General features: G+C 31.7%; 1 protein-coding gene across 1 annotated transcript; it reads left to right on the top strand.

Moving 5' to 3' along the window:
* The first annotated feature begins 5,955 nt into the window (after positions 1 to 5,955).
* LOC127878840 (QRFP-like peptide receptor) lies at positions 5,956 to 11,721 on the top strand. Its single transcript, XM_052425364.1, has 3 exons — positions 5,956 to 6,136; positions 10,066 to 10,263; positions 10,415 to 11,721. The coding sequence occupies exons 1-3, from the start codon at positions 5,956 to 5,958 to the stop codon at positions 11,101 to 11,103; spliced, it is 1,068 nt and encodes a 355-aa protein (XP_052281324.1). The 3' UTR covers positions 11,104 to 11,721.
* Positions 11,722 to 21,575: the final 9,854 nt, after the last annotated feature.

Raw genomic sequence — 21,575 nt, 5'->3', positions numbered from 1 at the left:
GGATATCTAAAGAACGCTACTAAAGAAACAAACTGTTTATCCACTGTTCGGTTCACTGAGAAATCAAAATTGGGATATTTTTTCCTTTATAATATATAAGAATTGATCATTTTAATATATTCATAGCTTTACTATTAGTTTACTTATTAAAAAACGTACCCATTTCTTGCTTTTAATTGGTTTTTCCCAGTCCTCCTTAAGATCGTAAGTTAAAAGTTCTTCATCTTGTGATTTATAAACAAAATGAAGATGACTTATTCAAACTGTGTCTGCTCCGAAGGTAGTAGAAGAACAAAAGTAATAGTCACAATAAGTTGTTTTCTCATTAAAATCTTCTGTATCTATTAAACGTTTTTTGTAGACTTTGTCTTTTGTCCTTGTTATTAAAAATAATTAGAATTTTATCATGCCACCTTACAGTTTAAATACTTAGCAACCAACCTGACTGTATATTCTAGAAAAGCCATAAAGGGTTCATTTTATATATCTAAAGCGTAATAATATTTGTCAAGTTTTTATTAAAAGAAATTGTAATAGGCAAACACACCTATTATTAAATATATTATAATTTATAAAAAGACATTGTAATGGGCAAACATATTTTTAAATCAAAGTTTTATCGGCATATTTAAGCATACTAAGAATTGTATTGCAACGTTCATACAAACAATATAAAGAGAAAGTAAACCTTCCAGTAGCACTATTGAAAATAAGGGTCACCAAGGAAACCAGTTGTGCCCGAATTTAAATAAGTAGTAGGACATGTTGATAAAGGCTCTAGGTGAATGTCACCCACTAACATTATGATCATTAATATACACATACATATCAACCAGGTAAAAGTTGAACACTGACTTTACTACCGCTAATATGTAAGTTTTATTTGCAAGCATATTCTTTTCTCACATTACTGACTTTACTACCACTAATATGAAGTAATCAAACCTAGGGTAAATGCAACATAACATCTCACACAAACAATGACTCTGAGGTCATCAAGGTAAAGGTGCTGGACGGACAACGGATTCACATGTAATCAGCGTACAAACATGCACATCAATGTGTACTTATTAACATATATAGCTGAACAATTGTTATCTGTCTGTCATGGGTCTTCTATGGCAAGTACTTATCACAACTGCAACATGTGAATCTATAATTGGCATATACATTGACATATATCATCGGTTTATTTGTAGGTATTATGTATTGTCAATAATAATAGATTGATGCAAACATGTTTTTGATCAGTACGTAAAAAGGAACAAGTCTTTTTTATGCTATCTACAATAATTCTATTTTTCTTAAACACATCACACGTACAAATACATACTTAAATACAGTATAGAACAACGTATGAATTATTTATATTGGTCGTTTTACGTACAGTTACGAAAAAACGGTCATTTGCATACTAGTTTACAATTGATGCAGCTAAATACATAAATAATAGATACATCTGAACATACATTAAATAATCCAAAAAACATCTGAACGCATCATGACAATTAATTGTAAATAATGATCTTTCGTCGAAAATGTATGTCATACAAAGGCATTACTTGAACTAAAACAATCCCTCTTTTCTCTCTATGGCATTTTAAATGTGTATTCAATTTCATGTATTCCGTGATAGAAAGACGAAGAAAAGGTAAAATAAAAACTAAACGGTTATCAGCTTATTCAAATGAAGCTATTATAAATGGCTATAAAACACTAAGAAATAACGTCTCGACTTTAAAAGGCAGACATACAAACAGTTTTTATAATAAAGCAATATAGCAATATACAAACAGTGAATTATTATTGATTTGTTTTAAATAAAACAACTAAGTAGGAATGGAAAAGAAATCTACATTATTCTACCAAAGAAACAACCGAACAAAGTGGGGCGTATAGTAATATAGAAAATGAAACGTTAGTTATAGATGCCCAATATGCTTATTTTACAAATAGTTATAATTGAATTGTAAAATCGGCTTGGAATGAACACAACTTTTAATTGCATGAATAATTTGTAAAATGTTAAGAAACCATGCTATTGAATCAATCTGTCCTATGTGTTCATTAACTATATACAACACTTTTTTCTCAAGCTTATGTGATAGACGCTTTAGGTTTTAAAAGTATAAAACAACATGATAATGGCATTCTCATTTAACTACAGTTGGGAATAATAAATAATATATTTAATGGATTCGCTTTTAAAGTGCATGACAATCATGCATATGATACATAAACAAAACAAATAATGAAACTCAATAAACTATATGACAGGATATATTGCGTATATATACACTCTTTATGACCCAAAACGACCAACAATGAACATAAAATGACTCAAACTTGAATGACGACTGGTAACCGGTTTGAACGCAATCGACCCTCACAAATATCATAGAAATAATCCAAAACCTTACAAGCGTCTCAAACGATTTTAAATATGATGCATTTATTAGAACTCATACAATTAACAAAAAAGGATGTATCTAAAGGCATCCGTCATGAAAATAGTTTTAAAAAGATCGAAAATATGTTACATCCGAATAAGAAAAATAGCTCTGCTTGATACTGCCGCCGAATACTTTCTTATGAAAACATTGAACAAAAAGTGACAAATAGAGATTAAGCTTATAATTAAAAAATAATTATTGCATTTCTCACAACCATACCCAAAATCATCAAAATCTCCGATCTTAATGTCAATCTTAAAATATTTTAATTTGGTTTTGTTACAAATCAATTCAAAGACGAATTCCGAGCATTGTACATTTCAATTATATTTGCAGTGATTAAATGACGTATGTAATATATTTTTCATTCGACGCGCGAAAAATCACGCCACCTTCGTCAAATAAATGTACACAAAATATATCAGTTATCAAATGAGCTTGTTCAAAAAAAGGTAGCAAAATAGTATGCATCAAAACGCTCTTCAACATCAATATAGTCAGTCAAAATTAAAAGCAAACACTTTTTATAAAAAACGTATTCGGCCAGTATTTAAGTGTATGTTTTTGTTTTTTAATGTGTGTTTTGCGACTGTTTTTGTATCTTAACACACTCGGTTTTGAAATTGCATATGGTATAATATAGTTTCTTTTGACAATACTTAAATATGCTAAATAACTGGGAATAGCTGTCGATTTCTTAAGCTTAAGTGCTTTTGTTCATATAGAATTGCTTAATCAAATAAAAATATTAATAACAAAAATAAAATAATGATAAAAATACTATACTACTACTACTACTACTACTACTACTACTACTACTACTACTACTACTACTACTACTACTACTACTACTACTACTACTACTACTGCTACTACTACTACTTCTACTACTACTACTACTACTACTACTACTACTACTACTACTACTACTACTACTACTACTACTACTACTACGTATAATTATAATAATAATTATAATAATAATAATAATAATAATAATAATAATAATAATAATAATAATAATAATTTATAATTTTTTATTTCATATGTGGTTAAAGCTATTATAGATTTTTTAATACTGTTGGTAAGGTTGGTTATGAATACAAAACTTTAAAAACTAAGATTGAAGGATTTAGTTCTTTAAATCAAACTTATGATAGTTTGATACATGAATGTATCAAATCGCATCCAGAAAAAAAACCGTCTCACGCTTGTTCAACACCCTTTAATGTACCGATCACCTGCATACGATTTATTCTACTGGGCATTTGCAAAATCATGCATACAACAGAGCAGTTTTCCCTTAAGGAAACGTTTACAATTATAGAATACTGATGAATTATTCATTTGAGACACTACTAATTGTGTTTTTCTTATGGAACTTGTCGTAAACAGTTCCTGAACAATCACACAGACATAGCTTGTACGGTATTAATAGAATTGTTGATGTCGCATGGGTTCAGGATATCCAATACGTCCATATAAAAGCGACACTGTTGTTTTCTGTCCACTACAATATATTATTGGTCTCTGTGACGGGAGGGTTAATTAAAGATATGTGCATCAGAAATTAAAGGATTACGACACATTCTTTACTCATGGTATGATTAATATTGTTGTTTGCTTGTATGTGTTAGTGTTTATGCCCACGAACAAATGAACCTTTTTGGGATGGTTTGAAAGCTTCTATGCAAAAAAGAACACATTTTATTTTGAATTTATTAAAACGGATGTGTTTGAATTAAACGTGATACAAACAATATAAACTGGCATGTAAGTATAACAAAATGTTTGCGTTTTCCTGATATTTAAAAGGAATCCTTTTATAAGTTATATTAGTATTTCGCAAGAGTATGCGGTTAATTAAATAATAATATAGAACAAAATTGAGGTACACAATTGACATAAGCTTTAACTATCATACTTTCATGAACTGTTTTAATTTCACAAATAGTGTTTATCCCAAACGTGTTTTCGCTGAAATGATCATATACCGTTAAAGTTGAGCACACTAACATAAATTGAGTGTCGTAATTTTCTGATTATTTATATATTATTTTCATGCTGATTAATAGAAAATTGAACCTATGATAATGATAATATGCGAAATCTTCTTAATTCGTGATAATTTATTTTAGTTTTTTAGAATAACATATGCTTCTAACTGTTGCATTCTGCAATTGAAAAGCAGAACTTACTGAAAATTAGTAACAAAATAGTTTACAGACATATGAATAAGTCGATGTAGTAAAAGAGTAATGCAATCATAACTTTAGTATCGAATCATTAAGTTTTTTACGTTTTTGAGATTAATTAAAATGGGGCGTTGTCATTACGTGCAATATTTAAATTTGTTTAGTTTGATATGTAAACTTAAAGGAAACATTCATTTGAATCTAAATGTAAGTATTTAGATTAAATAACAATTTCAAGTACATGCTGACACAAACTTAAACAAAACAAAAACGTAAGCGATGACATTCGCAATATCGCTTAAGTATAGTGATATGCATGCCATTTCCCTTCAATCGCAACACATGGCTATTAGATATGGATACTAAATGTGCTACATACGACATCCAAGAAGGACGGAAGTACATTAAATCACGCATATATTTCACTTCTTATATCGCCTTGCTTGTCCCAATGGTAATTATCTACGTGAATCTCGGGTTCGATTTACATTTACATCTATGTCCTTTTTGTGGTTTTAATATTTTTTCCTGTCATTACCGTTAATGATCACGTTTGTCTTTTAACTTGATCCCTTTCCTTATGTTTGAAATGTATTATTCTGCAGTTTAATTGATCAAACAGTAAGCAACAGACTCATGTTGAATAGTGTTATCACAACTTAAATTATGTTTTCTGTGTAACATTTACTTAATGGGACTGGGTTAATACAATATGTGATTGGGAATAGTTTGTAAGTTGTTTCGTTCACGACGAACACATGCGATTAAACAGCACGTCGCTACAATACATATACGAGAACATTCAATAGTATACAACTCTGTGCTGTAATTTCAATACTATCGAAACCACTTTATATTATACTTCTAATCATCAAAGATCATTTCGATTGCTTTAAGGTAAACCTGTACAAATTTAAAATAAGATATTATTAACTAATACATTAAAATGGTAATATGGCAATATTCAAAAGTAAAAGAAATAAAATAATGTTTACTAGTTAGATATGTGTAGTAAAACTGGTATGAAAACAAAAACAATCGCAATTGTTACAGTGAACTCACCTTTCGGAATTCGTCAACAACAAACAGTTTATATTTTCGATTAATTATGCTTTGGCTTAAATATTGATGAGTTTTTAAGAATTTAATAACGGTGATTTTCGAGTAGCTTAAGTGATGGCAATCCACCCTGATAACGTAAATAAACCTACACAACGTAACGCCTAGTGAAAGAAAATCAATGAATGTTATATCATTCGCTTTGTTTCAACCGCTTTTTCATCATTTAACCATTGTAGCCAAGCAACATGGATCAGCTACCGGATCTGTTAACGTACAGAACTCTGTTGGAGGTGCACAAGAATGAATCCATTTTCAACTTTTCTGTCGCCAAGGACATTATCGAAGATTTCGAGGAAAATCTTTACACTCACAACAAGTTTTCTACGGTGGTTCTTCTGACATTATACGCGCCAATATTTATACTTGGTACGTATGTTCTTCAAAAGTTAATATTTTATAACGAGAACATTTATTTTTCCTATTTGCAGCTCTTGATTTTGGATTTGATTAAAATTGTGAGCTTTTTTGCTATGCGATAAATCATAGTGGTTTAGTGTAAAGGGACCTGTTCACAGATTTTGGCTTTGATAGCAATATGTCATTAAATGTTTCAAATAGATAAATATAAAAATTATTACTAAATAGCTCCAGTATAAAACAAGAAAACACTTACAGAAAAAAAATCATAATCTCTAGCCGAACCATGAAGTAATTTTAAACTGAAACCACTCAGCTAGTCATGCCAATACAGTAACTCGTGTATTTTTTGACTTTATATCCTCGTTATTTCACACCATAAAAGATACCAACAGAACTCTCAAAATTATTCAAACGTTTCGCATTTGTATCTCTTTATAATTTTCGGGATTTTAAATCATCAAAAGTTGCATATAATGAATATTTTAGAGCATGGCAAATGTCCAATGTCCACGCAAATATCACACCGACAGCGACTTTTGCAAATCTTAAACAATTTACCAAAACATGGTGCCTTTAAGATATAACGTTTTCACCCCAATATCACTATGGCATGCAAAAAAGGCCATGATGTAAAGTAAAGTGTCCTTGCAAATTGATGAAAGCATTAAAAAAAATTTGTATAGTAAAGCTATTCGTGTATGTTAGGAAGTCGTTTAATGATGTTTGTGTGGTTACTTTCTAGTTCAGCCATTCGTTGCTGTTGATGCGTTTGGTAAAAAATTAAGACATACAAATATAAAAATATCGATTTCAAAACAATATCAGGTAGGTGTCAAATACAGAAACATGTATATTTTCTGAGTTGAAAATATTACTAATTCGATAAAAAGTTATAGTAAAAGATTTCTTAGCCTCGTAACAAAAACGAAAACTTAAATCTGTATTTGTCACCAAGTTTTCTACTGGCCTTTCTTTAAAGTTTTATAATCAAGTAAATAATTACGTATATCATATAAAATACCATTATCTCGCCATTTCACTATTATGTTATCATTACACGTGTAATGGTAAGTAATATGATTACCTGCAATAAATAAATGCTTTTGCAATCTTAATAATTAAACATGAGTTGTGACTGAATTAAGGTGACCTAAACACAACAAGAGCACCGCCTTGCGGGTGCAGACCGCTCATCTACTTTTCTTTTAAAGGTGAAGGGACCTTTTCTTAATACGTCAATCACAAAGGAGGGAGAGGTGGGGTGGAGAGGGGTGTTTAGTGTGGGTGTGTTGTCATTTATTACATTATATTCCAAATATAGGGGAAATTTTTTTTTTTTAAATGTGGAGGGTATTTTTGGGTGGGATGGTTGGACGGTATTTCAAACATAAAATAATTAAAAAAAATATTTTTGTTTTTTAACCATGTTTAAAAAAAATGGAGGGGGCGGTGGGGGAGCATAGTGTGAGGGTGTAGTCATTTATTAGATGATCTTTAAACAAGAGGCCCATGAGGGCCTGAATTGCTCTACTGGCTGGAATCAATAGGGTTCAAGCCTTTGATAGTATGAACAATCTGAGTAAGTTATAAATAAACAGACCCAAAATAAGAAATTCATCGCTTAAACAAGAAGAAACGTAAAACTAAACCTCAAATGGCTTCTTTTCAATAATAATTTGGACAAATTTTCTTCACTCTCAATGGGGTTCTGGCACTTGATGATATAAAACATCCGTTGAAGTTTAACAAGGATAGAACTTTATATGTAAACAAACAAGAAATGTGTTTGTCGAAATCATTATGTCCCCTTCTGTGCGGCTTTGATTTTTTTGTTTTTGACCGTTGACCTTGAAGGATGACCTTGACCTTTTACCACTCAAAATGTGCAGCTCCATGACATACACATGCATGCCAAATATGAAGTTGATATCTTCAATATTGCATAAGTTATGGCAAAATGTTAAAGATTTTCATTTTTTTCTCAAATTCAAGGGGAGATAATTCTGGACTTATAACTCCAATATTGCTCATTTTCAATACAGTCTGACTCATCATTCAGATAAGGACACTGTGCAAGTCAGGAAATGATCGGATGAAAACTGTGGACTTTATTGCCTAGACAAGCCTTATTTCACAATTTTCTCGCATTCAAGGGAAGATAAATCTAGACTTTTTACTCTGATGTAACCCATTTTCAAAAGAGTACGAGTCCTCATTTATATGAACACACTGAACAAGTTTGAAAAGAATCGGGCGAAAAATGTGGACTTTATCGGATAAACAAGAGGAAGTATAACGCACACACACACAGATAGAAAGACAGACACCATGTCATCCCAAGGCCAGTAGAGCTAAAAAAATGAAAAAAATAATTGTTTGGGGGGATTCTGAGTTGGGGGGGCATGGGGGATGGTTTGGGTGGAGTCTATTGTAGTATGTCAGGAAAGAGTTGTTATGACAAACAATCAATAAAATCTAATCATACATAAAGAAGTTATGGCAATTTTAGAAAAAAAAAATAATTTGACCTTGATAGTCAAGGTCATTCAAAGGTCAAGGTAAAATTCAACTTGCCAGGTACAGTACCCTCATGATAGCATGAAAGTATTTTAAGTTTGAAAGCAATAGCCTTGATACTTTAGGAGTAAAGCGGATCTAAATAAAAAAATTTACCATATATTCAAAGTTACTAAGTAAAAAAAGGGCCATAATTCCGTCAAAATGACACCCAGAATTATGCAACTTGTCCTGTACTGTCCCCTTATAATAGGTTGCGAGTGTTCCAAGTATGAAAGCAATACCTATGATACTTTAGGAGTAAAGTGGACCTTAACACAAAACCTAACGAAATTTTCAATTTTCTAAGTATAAAAAGGGCCCATAATTATTTCAAAATGCCAGTCAGAGTTACATCACTTTAACCTGCACAGTCCCCTTATGATAGTTAGTAAGTATTGCAAGTATAAAAGCAATAGCTTTGATACTTAAGGAATAAAATGGACCTAAACACAAAACTTAACCAAATTTTCAATTTTTTAAGTATAAAAAGGGCACATAATTCTATCAAAATGCATGCCAGAGTTATCTTACTTTGCCAGCCCAGTCCCCTCATGATAGTTAGTAAGTGTACCACGTTTGAATGCAATAGCATTGATACTTTCTGAGAAAAGTTGACCTAAACACAAAACTTAACCGGACGCCGACGCCGCCGCCAAGGTGATGATAATAGCTCATGATTATTTTTCAAAAAATAGATGAGCTTAACATGTTTCCGACGTATGGTTTATACTTCAAGAAAAGGAATCTGCTTCGTAGCCATCGTTTTGGAAACAGTTTTATCCCACTTTACAGCGAATTCGGTTGATTAAAGCTCCGTTGATTAAATTTCATCTTTAATCAACGGCACGTGCTACTCTGTTAGGCTACGTTAAAAACAAAAGTAGTTCCTTGTATAAAACAACTAAATGTTATATTGGTGTTATACAATTTTTAGATGTGCAATTCAAAATGAATAAAATTGTTATTAATAACGCAAAACTCTTTGTCACAGAACGATATTCTGATTTAAATAAATGATTATTTGATCAGCGGTTATTTTTGGAACGCGGAGTAATACACTGACCTTGGTTACACTGAAGTCATAAGCAAAATACGACAAACACTCAGGAAAACTAATTTTGTTTAAATAAAAAAAGTTTAATGAATAAAAAGTGGGATTAATAGAATAATAGGTCAGTGTTGATTATAGAACAGGTTTATCATGCTCGGCATCAAACGAAAAAGCACTCGCCAAGGCTCGTGCTTTTTGTTTTCTAAGCCTCGAATGATAAACCTGATCTATAATCAACACTAACCTAGTATTCTCTATATAAAACATATCCATACCAAATTTAACATACGTGTGTTTGCTTACTAATCAATCTTGATTAAAACAGGTATGTGTGGCAATATACTCATTGCTGCCTCGGTGACCAGTGACAGAGCACGGAAAGGAAATCTATACTTCCTCGTGAACCTGGCTCTCGCCGACCTGGTCGTGACAGTCATGTGTATTCCTACATCCATTGGCACGATTGTGTATCGTTTGTGGGTGTATGGAAGGTTTCTGTGCAAGTTTACGGCTTTCATTCAAGGTTATGTATTATTTCTCAATTTTACGAAAATATTATGTATTAATATATCGTATACCGTGTACATAATACACGTGCTGTAAGATAATAGTTTTCCTACTTTAACTACTTCCCAAAATGCAAGTTTGAATGTTATATTACTTTTACGTTTCAGGTGTCGCAGTCGCTGTGAGTATTTTCTCCATGACGGCCATGTCTATTGATCGCTACTATTCTCTTAAAAAACCTATGAACATTATTCGCCGCGTCTCATCATCGGGCCAGTCGTGTTGTCTAATACTATCAATGTGGATCGTAGCCTCCATCTTCATGTCCCCATTACTTTTCATACGAGATATTGATATTGTACACGATATTCCTTTTCTTCGACCTATGACGTTTTGCATTGAGCAATGGCCCCAAGATAGGGACAGGAAAGCTTATGGTGTCTTTCTTTTATTCGTTGTTTTCATAATTCCCGCTTTTACGATCGGCGTTTGCTACGGGAACGTTGGACGTGCTCTTTGTGTCACAGATCGACAAACGAGGTTTAATTCAGATGGAAGCACAAACAGGCTGGTTTCTCGACGACAAGCCGCTCGAATGGTGATTATTCTTATCTGCGTATTCATGGTTTGTTGGTTGCCGTACAGCGTTATATCGGCTCTAGCCGACATTTCTGAGAACGCCACAATCATCGAGTCGCTGCCATTTGTCTTGTGGCTCGGTCATGCGCACAGTGCAATAAATCCTATGTTATACTGGTCCTTAAATAAACGCTTTCGAGACAATATTCAGAAAATGGGCAAAGTGATTAGCACACGATGTTGTTTTAGCAAAACTACGGACTCTTCGTGGCTGTGAATACAGATGCGTATCTAATGACCTTCAATCATTTTGCTAGTCACATTAGTGCATATGTATGCTAGATGTGGACAAAATAATTCGATAAGTTATTATTAAATGCATGTTTACCTAATCTTTATAACATATGTTACCAGGAATGTAAGTATATTTAAACTGGAACTCGCCTGCCACGTTATGTGTATTGATACTTTACCTCAAACGCAAACTTATTACCATGTGTGTTACAATAAACTGCACCGAGATATAATGTTCTTTGTTCATAACTTACATATTAACTAGTTTAACGAATGCTTGCGCAAGTGAAAATGTGATATTTTCTGACTTTGTTTTTTTTCACTGTAAAAATCAAAAGCAAACGTAATGCCTTTGTCATAATTTCAATTAATAAGTCTGTTTATATCAGCTAGTTTCCCGACATCTTAAACCCATAATAATTTCTCATTAATCCATAGAACTTTGGTGAAGATATTGACATTCCAATAATTTCAAACGAATTATGTAAGGGTTTCTGCTGATCCTTATAAGAAACACTCAGTCTATGGCCGTCATGAATTTGATCAGAGCAGAATCGATGCATACATTGACTTTTACATTGCAGCATATGCTAAAACACATGTTTACACCAGTGGGCCATGGCCACATTATGGAAACACCGACACGTTTCATAATATTATACTGATATTAGCTACGAAGAATGTGAAACGTGTTCGAAACGTGATTAATTATGGAATTAGATGTCTACTTCTTTTCTATTCCGAAATTTCAAAGTAATTAAATTGGACAGGTTGTCTGAACAAATACGATGCCGAATCGGATAAGAACATCAGGGTTAAAATTCTCTGGATATTCGAAGAACGTTTGCACCATAATGACGATATAAATATAAGATTGGTTCAATACCTCGAGGCATAGCCTTTTACCTTAACTAAACATGACAAGGTATGTCAAAGCCGGATTAATGAGAATGGTTTTATTGTTGTATTTTTTTAAAATAACGAATGGAATGTTATCAATGTTTGATTAGATATTATTTGAAGGTTTGAGCATTAACGTTACAATTAACTATGATATAGAATAACTAGATATGCAAATTAATTAAAAATAAAACTTTCATAAATACCCAACTAAGGCTAGAAAGATAATTCTTGTGAATTAATTCTGCAATTATTAACATACTTAACAACTCAGCATAAAATAATTATGTTGTATTAAACATGCCTTGATCATATCAACGAGTAGGTTGATGATTGCAAAATAGTGTGCCTAATAATTCATGATTCAATGAATACAAAATACGTCAGTATTTTGATAATGTTTTTTTGGGAATATAGGAAGGTAATGCAATCACATTTATTGTACCATTTACGTTAATTACACAATAAAAAGGGCATAAGTATTACGAAGGCTTTTTGTGATCTAAAATTTGTTAATTTCAACTGCTTGTTAGAACATGTACTAGCACACATATGCATATTTGAAAATATACAAATGTTGTAACTTAGATTTAGAAATGAATATCACTGTATACCTAAATATCCATTTTAATTAGAAGAAAGATCCAAATACATATCGAAACAGTATTCAATAAGACCAAGTTTGCATACATATTTGACACTTTTAAATACTTATAATAAAGGGACTCTTCGGAAGTTAGCAATTTTCATGTATTACATGCTTGCAGAAAAGAAATAATTGAATTTTGTTCAACTCCGCGTTAATTATTGTTATTTATTTACCGTTTAATATAATGAGTGTACTATGTTTTTGTCTGCTAACGCCGATTTCTGTTATGACATAAGTTTATTACAAAATGCTTACAAAATGAATGTGATTTGTATGCCTGTTTTCATTATGGTATGTCAATAATAGTTTAAATACTCAATTTAGTGTGTCTGTCTGTCTGGCTGTCTGTCTATAAACACATAATACTTTTACACGTATTGTATCATTATCGTTATTGCTAATTGTTTTTATACACATGTAGACATGTTTTATATTGATAACAATGAGCTGTACAATTAATGATCAAGTGAATACAATTTGTTTTCTGTTCTGTTATGACATATGTATACCGATGAATGAAACAATTACTTTATCATCGTATTTGGAATTTTGCTTTACGAGAACAATGTCATCAAAATAAATCTGAACGAAAACATTGTTAGACACATTTCTTGGTTCTGTATACTTCGTTGTGTTTATATCAATTACAATTATTTTACTTATACTTTTTGTTTTTACATATAACATATATAGTTGATATGATAATGGTACGCGGCATGCAGGAACTACTATCTAAATCAATGACATTTTCATTAGTTTAATTTGGGTCAGTTTTATAAACATGAACGTTGATAGGAAACACTGACCTTCGCTATCCTATAATTAATACATTCAATTCTTCGCAAATATTGTACAGGAAATTAATACATTCAATTCTTCGCAAATTCTGTACAGGTAATTAATACATTCTATTCTTCGCAAATATTGTACAGGTAATTAATACATTCAATTCTTCGCAAATATTGTACAGATAATGAAACCGAAGGACGGAAATATGCATTAACCAGCATTCTAATCAGATGCAAGCATCGAATTATATTAAATTTTTGACTATTGATAACGTTGGCCCACCATGGTCAAAGGTATATCTGACATGCTGATTTATGCAAAAGCAGAGTATTTAATAAATACATCAGTTTTCGTGAAATACAACAATATTGCTTATACACAATAAAGATAAACCAATGTGTGGGCAAATTACAGAGGACGTTGATACCGCCCATCCTACTCTAGATAATAGTTTGAACATTTTATTATTCTTTTCAAGAAAATCGTCCATAATAGGCCCTTTGAGATATTTTCGCAGATATTAAGGGTAATTGTTTCAAGAATGAGAGGTGGCCAATTATTCCTATCTATTCTTTGATTGACCTTTTCGCACATTTTATACATTTATGTTTAACAAAATGGTTATGTATTACTCAGAAATTGCAATAAGACCCAACCAATGAATTTCATTGAACTTTTAAAATTGTTACGTTTTGCTCGTTTAAAATTTGGTATTTGTGCTATGAATTTCATCCGATCATATCAAGCAAATTGTAAACACTGACCACGTATGATGTGACTTACTTCACATCTACATATCAAAACATCGTATCGTATTTTACAAAACGTTCTAGCTACGATATCCATGGAAAAGCTCGTGTAATGGTGTTGTGCGAAAACCAATCAAGCGTTATCCTTTGCGTAATTAATTTAGCATTCAAGCATTAGGTTCTATGCGAACTTTATGAACTGATTGAAAGTGAATGTAGGTTTGCGTTTATTGTTAAACCCGCGATAACGATGTCAAATATGTATTCTAAATGCAGTCGTATATCGAAGGTACACATAATTGTTGTGATTAAAAAATAGTTTGTGTTAAGTTAACATGGCATATGAATAAGTCTGCTTTTCCCTGAATACGCAATGATTAAAATTATAAAATGTTTACATAATAACAATAAAACCTTAAGAATCATCAACAATCGCACGATATCTTAATGCGAAAGTCTTCATCTATTTCACAGAAACAATTGAGACAAGAGGTATTAATTGACGTGTTCTATATTGAATTTGTACTTTCAAAGAAGGACTGGTCCACCGTTAGCCCAGATTTGTCTAATTTACATCGGTGAAGACTAAGTGTTTCTTTTTTTTTTAAAGTATTATACTTCCTGAGAACATTCAAACACTTTTTTTGTTCTAACGATGTGAACTATTGCAATTCTTTTTAAAATGTAAATAATGCTGTATAGTAGGTGATTTATTTCATACATATATGCACAATACTTTACAAAGTAAATACGAGAGGTAGAAGTAGTATATGGGTGGTACAGACTTTGTTAGTCGATGTTTCAGGTAGACCATTCCGATCCACATAATATGATATATTATATAAAGTATGTGCCAAAACTGTTGCAATCGTCTTTCAAATACGATATTGCGACAACATGAAATCATGTTAACATGATCAATGATGGTAACACCTGCAGAGTTTAGAATACCGATACGCTTATTATGAAAGTTTTTGTCGATGTTATTGTTTGTTTGTTTTTTTAATTACATATTATATTATGGATAATCGGTTCCAAATGGTGTTTGTTAAGTTATGAGAATTTAACATGACGTAAATATCCATACAGTCGATATGTTAATGAAATCGATAAATCGACTAAGATTACCTGTATATTGTTTCTACTCAAATATTATAATGTTTATATTCATCTTAATATAAGGGATAACAGATGGCTCTTCAGTGGTTCTTTTGTTTCATTAAAGTCAAATCAATTTATCATTATTTTTACATTATATTGTTATTATGAATTTTTATAATACATAATTAAATAAATAAAATGTTAAATGCACATTATTATAATTTTGCATATTGATCTTTTCTTGTAAATGATCTGTACATGATTTTAACAATACGTCATTTACTACATATTATCAAGCCAACCTGAGAAGGCACATGATACGAGAAGTGGACACAAATCACATAATTATGTATACGTTTGCAGAGAAGACAAATGCATAAAAATATTATAATAATGTTTTCATTGGTGCCTACTTAGTATTGTTTAATTCTAATAAATGTAATTTCATGCATGATTTAAATGATATTGTATTCTACCTACACATGTTTGCCGAATCGATAACATCAAGCATTGAATAAACAGCTTAACAAAACATAAACTACTAGTAAAGACTATGGTTGGACTGTACATTTGCATATTCCAGGTTTTGAATCTGTGTTATAGTTGGTAAATTTACTGCAAACGTTAATTGGATAACGCGCAATTCGCAGCATTTTAAGCAGACATCCTTTTGTCTAATCATACTATTGTAAAGTACTTTTATAATAAGACTGGTGTTTTGTCTGTAAAGATGTCAGTATATACAGCCACGTAACAAATATTATGAACTGTGTTTCGTCACCAATGTGATTTTGAACTTGGTACTTTTGACTCGTCCAGTAGTACTGTAGTTAAAGTATATTCCTTTCATTTTGATAAATAAGTACGATTAATAAATAACCTTGCATGTTTTTGTCATTATTATATTTGTACATTTCCTCAAAAGACATTAATGACGGGAAGTATAATTATGTTTTATTTTATCGTAAAATACCTTTGGTAAGAAGTTGAAATTTAATTATCAAAGGTCGGCAATACATTACTATTAATACTACAATTTATTAAAATATCAAATAGTACTTTAATTTAATACATGCTTAAATGTTTGATAAAATCTATATTTCAAGTCAAAGAGTATGTTTTAAAAACAAAACAAAAATCGTTTATTTATATTAAATAAAGAATAAAAAATAAGAAAAGCAATATTAAGAAAATAGATACAACTAAAATTATATAGTCTGTTCCATGTATATCCCAGAGGCGACCTTCCATGCGGATGCATACACTCGAATTTATTAGTTAATGAGACATATACTTATTAGATGTAATAACGCCTTATTTGACTACTTTCTATTACTTACATGAAACAACAAATGTGAAAGAGGAAATTTAAGGTACATGTACAAAGTGACCGAACATACACACATATTATATATTTGAGAGTATTGTGGCTGTATATGAAGGGGTTTTTAAATAGAAAATCATTTTCTAATTTAAAAGGGAAATAAAATTTGTTCTACGTAATTTACGTACTTTGTTTTTCTTTTTTCTTTTAACAACACTATTTAAATAATATCAACTATCGTCATATGTTGTATAAACATAAGTACAACTGTAAAACCGCAAGTAATATTTATTAGACTTAACTGTTATGACACAGTTCATAAATAAAACATTGGGTGAAAACAAACACTCATCCTTAAACAATATAAATGTAATTGCCATTAACTACAGAGCACAAAAATGTCATTTTATTTATTTGTCTAGTCATGTCTTTTATAGTTCACGTGTCTGTCTTTGAAAAATGTTACTTATATAGATAATATTCAAAGCCAACGAGTTGTTTACGACCCGCCCTTACTAATAAATCGTGAGTTAATTATCAATATACAATTTATTTACCAAACAATAGTGACAGTTTAGCTAAGCAAACATGTTAAACGAACCATATTGGCAAGCAATCAACACACTTTACAAAATATAATGAACTGGTTATACATCGACTACTTTTTAGTGACACCACAGCACTCTTCCATTCCTTCGGTCAAAGAAGATACACACCAAAACAGCATTACATGATCTTTGGTATCAAATAGCGTTATCTCTGATTGAGTGATTTCCACGCCCGATGACTGACACTAATTTAAAAACGATTTGAATATTGAATTACTAAAACATATTCGATAATTTATTGCAACATCTTTTGAAGACTATTCTAATAGGCAAAGCATACATACACATATGTATGACAGAAAAAAGTAGTTTAATTTATGCTGGCAAGGGGTGTTGTTCACCTATACAAAATTTAAATTCTTTTTTAAAGCATGACGATTGCACTGTTGATCAGTAATACGTTTTAGGAGATTCCATACGATGAGATATAAATTAATAACTGTTAATGGTATTATTATTACATATGTCATATGTTTTCAGCTACTAACCTTAAACGTTCACCAGAGTTTTCATATAAGTAAGATTTCTTTCTTAAAAATATATATCTATCGATTGGAAATGAAGTTTGGTCATGTATAACGAGCATACCTGACACCATGGTTTCGATTGAAGGCGATTTGCAAGTAAGGCGATATATTTCAAGCGATCGCTCAATTTGATATGACACACACACACACAATATCTTTATTTCTGTCACGTTACATGATAATAACAGACATGGCATAAGCATAAACATCGCTATTGGTCGTGAGACTGTGTTCTATGACATGATATTCGATAAACATAGTTGAAAGCATGTTTCAATAACAGTGACATAATTGGAATTGTATACTATAACCAAACTTTAACTTTGTAAAAATGTCGTACCGGGGACAGTTGTGCGTAACATTTTTGATCTTTTTATTATATGTATGAATTGAATGAATATTGTTTCAGTGATACAAATTTTAACAGATTTTTTTTTACATTTATAGAGGTTTTCCGCGGTAATTTTATTAGAATATTTAATCTTTATGATATTAATAAAGTCAAATAAAGGAAAATATATAAGTCCGAAAATAGTAATGGAAGATTAAAATGGGTGTAGTAAAAAGATCTTATGAATTGTAAGAAGTGTCCCAACGCCAATGATGGTAAATAGGCAAAAGTATCAACAATTTAAAGCATTTAGTAAAACGCACAAAGACATAACTTTGATGCAATATTCGAAGCTGGTTATAAGAAATAAAACATATACATATAAATACAACACATAGTACACATATTGGTTACATCTGTTAGAAGTTAGAAGTAGATTATACACGTGTTTAAGAAATTTGGTCATACGTTTTTTAACGAAATATAGTCGAAGTGCATAAACAATTTATACTTGTTTACAATTAAGCATCTATAAAAAGAAAAAAGGAACATCAGGTGAATGTGGTCGGAATTAACAACTCATTTGAAAGAACATGCAACAAATCAAACACTACAATAATGTACATTAGAATAAGTAATTAAATCGTACAACAATAATAGAAGTTAAATTGCGTATAACAAGTATGTTCATTGGATTATTTAACCTCATAGAATCGAAGAGGTGGAGTTAAATCGAATTCGTTTGCTTGAGTATGGAATCACTGGCATGCAGCCTGTGATGTAATTATTTTTAGAACAATCGATGTACCCAATTGACCTGACCTACATGCCGAAATCGAGATCGCGTGTAGATCAGAGTTGGGTGTGTGTAAGCAGTGCGTTTATGAATGAAATTGGAAAGAATGTAATTTAAAACATTATGGACTTTCGTTTAAGTTTATATTAATACATTGTGCGCAGTAAATATACCCATAACTTTACAGGTTATGTGAAAAGGTAAGGTTTTACTTTTGTTTTCGAAATTTCTTTTAGAGAGCTTCTTTTTTGTGATCCCGCTTTCATCGCAAGTAAAGTCGAGAGATATATATATTTTTTAATGTTTATTATTGGGCCTCATTTGTATAGAACTTTACATTTGTCAAGTTATGTAAATGATTGGTGGTTATAATAGGGGTTTTAAGCAAGTAGTTGTTAGGCACATTATTCATTGTAGTAGAAGATACATTTTAAGCCAAACACGATTAAATACGTTTAGTTTTAAGAAACTTCGATCTTCATATGTTTGTAAATTTTTATGTTTTTCTGTAAAGTAAGACTAACGGGCCTCAGTAATTTACGCTTGTAGTCGTACGATATCGGGTGATGTGTACATGATTGATTTATGTCGAATGTTATTGGTCAGTTGAAGAAAAGTTGTTCAGTTCGAGTTCATGGAAAGCATGTTTCTCGATTTTTCGGTAAACGCTGATAGGCAGTTACACGTATAAATCGGCAGACTTTTTGACATACACGGACAGTTACAGCATTGCGACTAGAGCACTAGCTGAGAAGTAAGTGTCCGTAACATACGGCATTTGTGGGTAAGTTATTTTATTTTCCATTTCATTTTTCATTTCATTTTTCATATTCGTTTTTGCTAGGTTTGAAATAAATTGTTGTTTTATTTCAATATTGCAATGTATGCTTATAGGAATAAAGTAAATTGTTGTTTGCATTTTTACAAGTAAACGCCGAAGTCATATTTCAATTTTTAAATATTTGTCAAAAGCGGAAACTTGCATTACCTGTGTAGTTGTTTACTTGTGTACATACTCCTAGGTACGCGATACATGTATAATAATGACTTTTGTTAGTGTCTTTATATCATTTTTATGTTTAGACGCTTTATGTATCAATTAATTTAACAAACCTATGACTGTGTAAGACAGTCGTTTATGACAAAGTTTTTACTAATGCCATTTATTTTATCCGTTTCAATGTGGGGAGTCGTATGGAATGATAGACGTCAGGTCGTCAACCCACTGCTAGCGTTACGCCAGTGATACATGGGCATCCTCGTTATAAGGCGGCAATACGGGAAACCGTTCGCACCCGTATACGGCCGGTTACGTAATACGTCATCAGTACGTTCTACTTCCAGGCATAGTCTGCTCGGCGTTTGACAACGTTCTACTTCCGGGCATAGTCTGCTCGGCGTTTGACAACGTTCTACTTCCGGGCATAGTCTGCTCGGTGTTTGACAGAACACTACTTCCGGGCTTCATACAGCTCGGGTATATACAGTCTACTTCCGGGCTTGATACAGCTCGGGTTATCTACGCTCTACTTTCGGGATTGATACAGCTCGAGGTTTGCTACTTTGCAGAACACTACGACCGGTGCTCAGTTCCAGTTCTGGTCATTGACGGCTGGACATAAGTTCAGGTCGTGACACTCAATATTACTCTACCGCTACATCTACCGTTCGTTTTTATCTTCTTCAGTTGGACTACGTCATCGGAATGTTAACTGGCAATTAACTCTCATAATTGGTTGTTTATTTATTTTCATAGTCATATCATAATGTAAATAGTTTATTTTAATGTTGTTAATAAATTGATTTAAAGATAGCAACTTGATATTTGGCATGCATGTGTGCATGCATGTGTATCTCCTGGAGCTGAATATGGAGTGGTAAAAGGTGAAGGTCAAAGTCATCCTTCAAGGTCAAATATATGGCGTCTGTCCGTCCGCAAACTTTACCATTGGCCATAACTTTTTCAATATTGAAGATAGCAACTTGAGATTTGGCATGCATGTGTATCTCATGAAGCTGCACATTTTTAGTGGAAGGTCAAGGTCATACTTCAAGGTCAAACTTTTTTTTTAAATTTCAAAGCGGCGCAATAGGGGGATCGTGTTTCTGACGAACACATTTCTTGTTTCTTTTTACTTTTGCGACATTAAGTATTGCAAAAAAACACATAACATCAATGACCACAATATCATCGCTGGAAGTTCCTGAACAGGTGAAATGCAACAGTTCTACCACACATTCGTCGAAGCCAAATTCGATATTCTGATCATCTACTTTACAAGTAACGGTTTTGCAGTCCTTTCGTTGCAAAAATCTACAATAATATTAATTCAAATGTTGATTCCTATTTGTTAACAAAAAGTTGTTTTGAAAATCAAAATAATTTCGAGTTATGAATTTTACTTCATTGTTTTCATTATTAGTATTTATAAATATGTGATTCTATAATACAAAGTAGAAATGTGTTTGTCAACACATGTTCACTTTTAAAATACTAGTATCTGGATATAACAAATGCACTTCAAGTGCTTATTTCGGTTGCAGCTAGCTTGCAACATACCTTTAGATAAGGACGTTATCTACAAACTACGTAGCAGTAGTGTTCACTTCAAAAACGTGTTCACTTCAAAAACAAATCCGATTGTATATAATACAATCTGGGTATTCTACAAATGTTATTC

This window comes from Dreissena polymorpha, chromosome 4 (assembly GCF_020536995.1).
Source record: "Dreissena polymorpha isolate Duluth1 chromosome 4, UMN_Dpol_1.0, whole genome shotgun sequence".
Lineage (NCBI taxonomy): Eukaryota > Metazoa > Mollusca > Bivalvia > Myida > Dreissenidae > Dreissena > Dreissena polymorpha.
The sequence above is the reverse complement of the archived record's forward strand: the minus strand, read 5'-3'. Positions and strand labels throughout refer to the sequence as shown.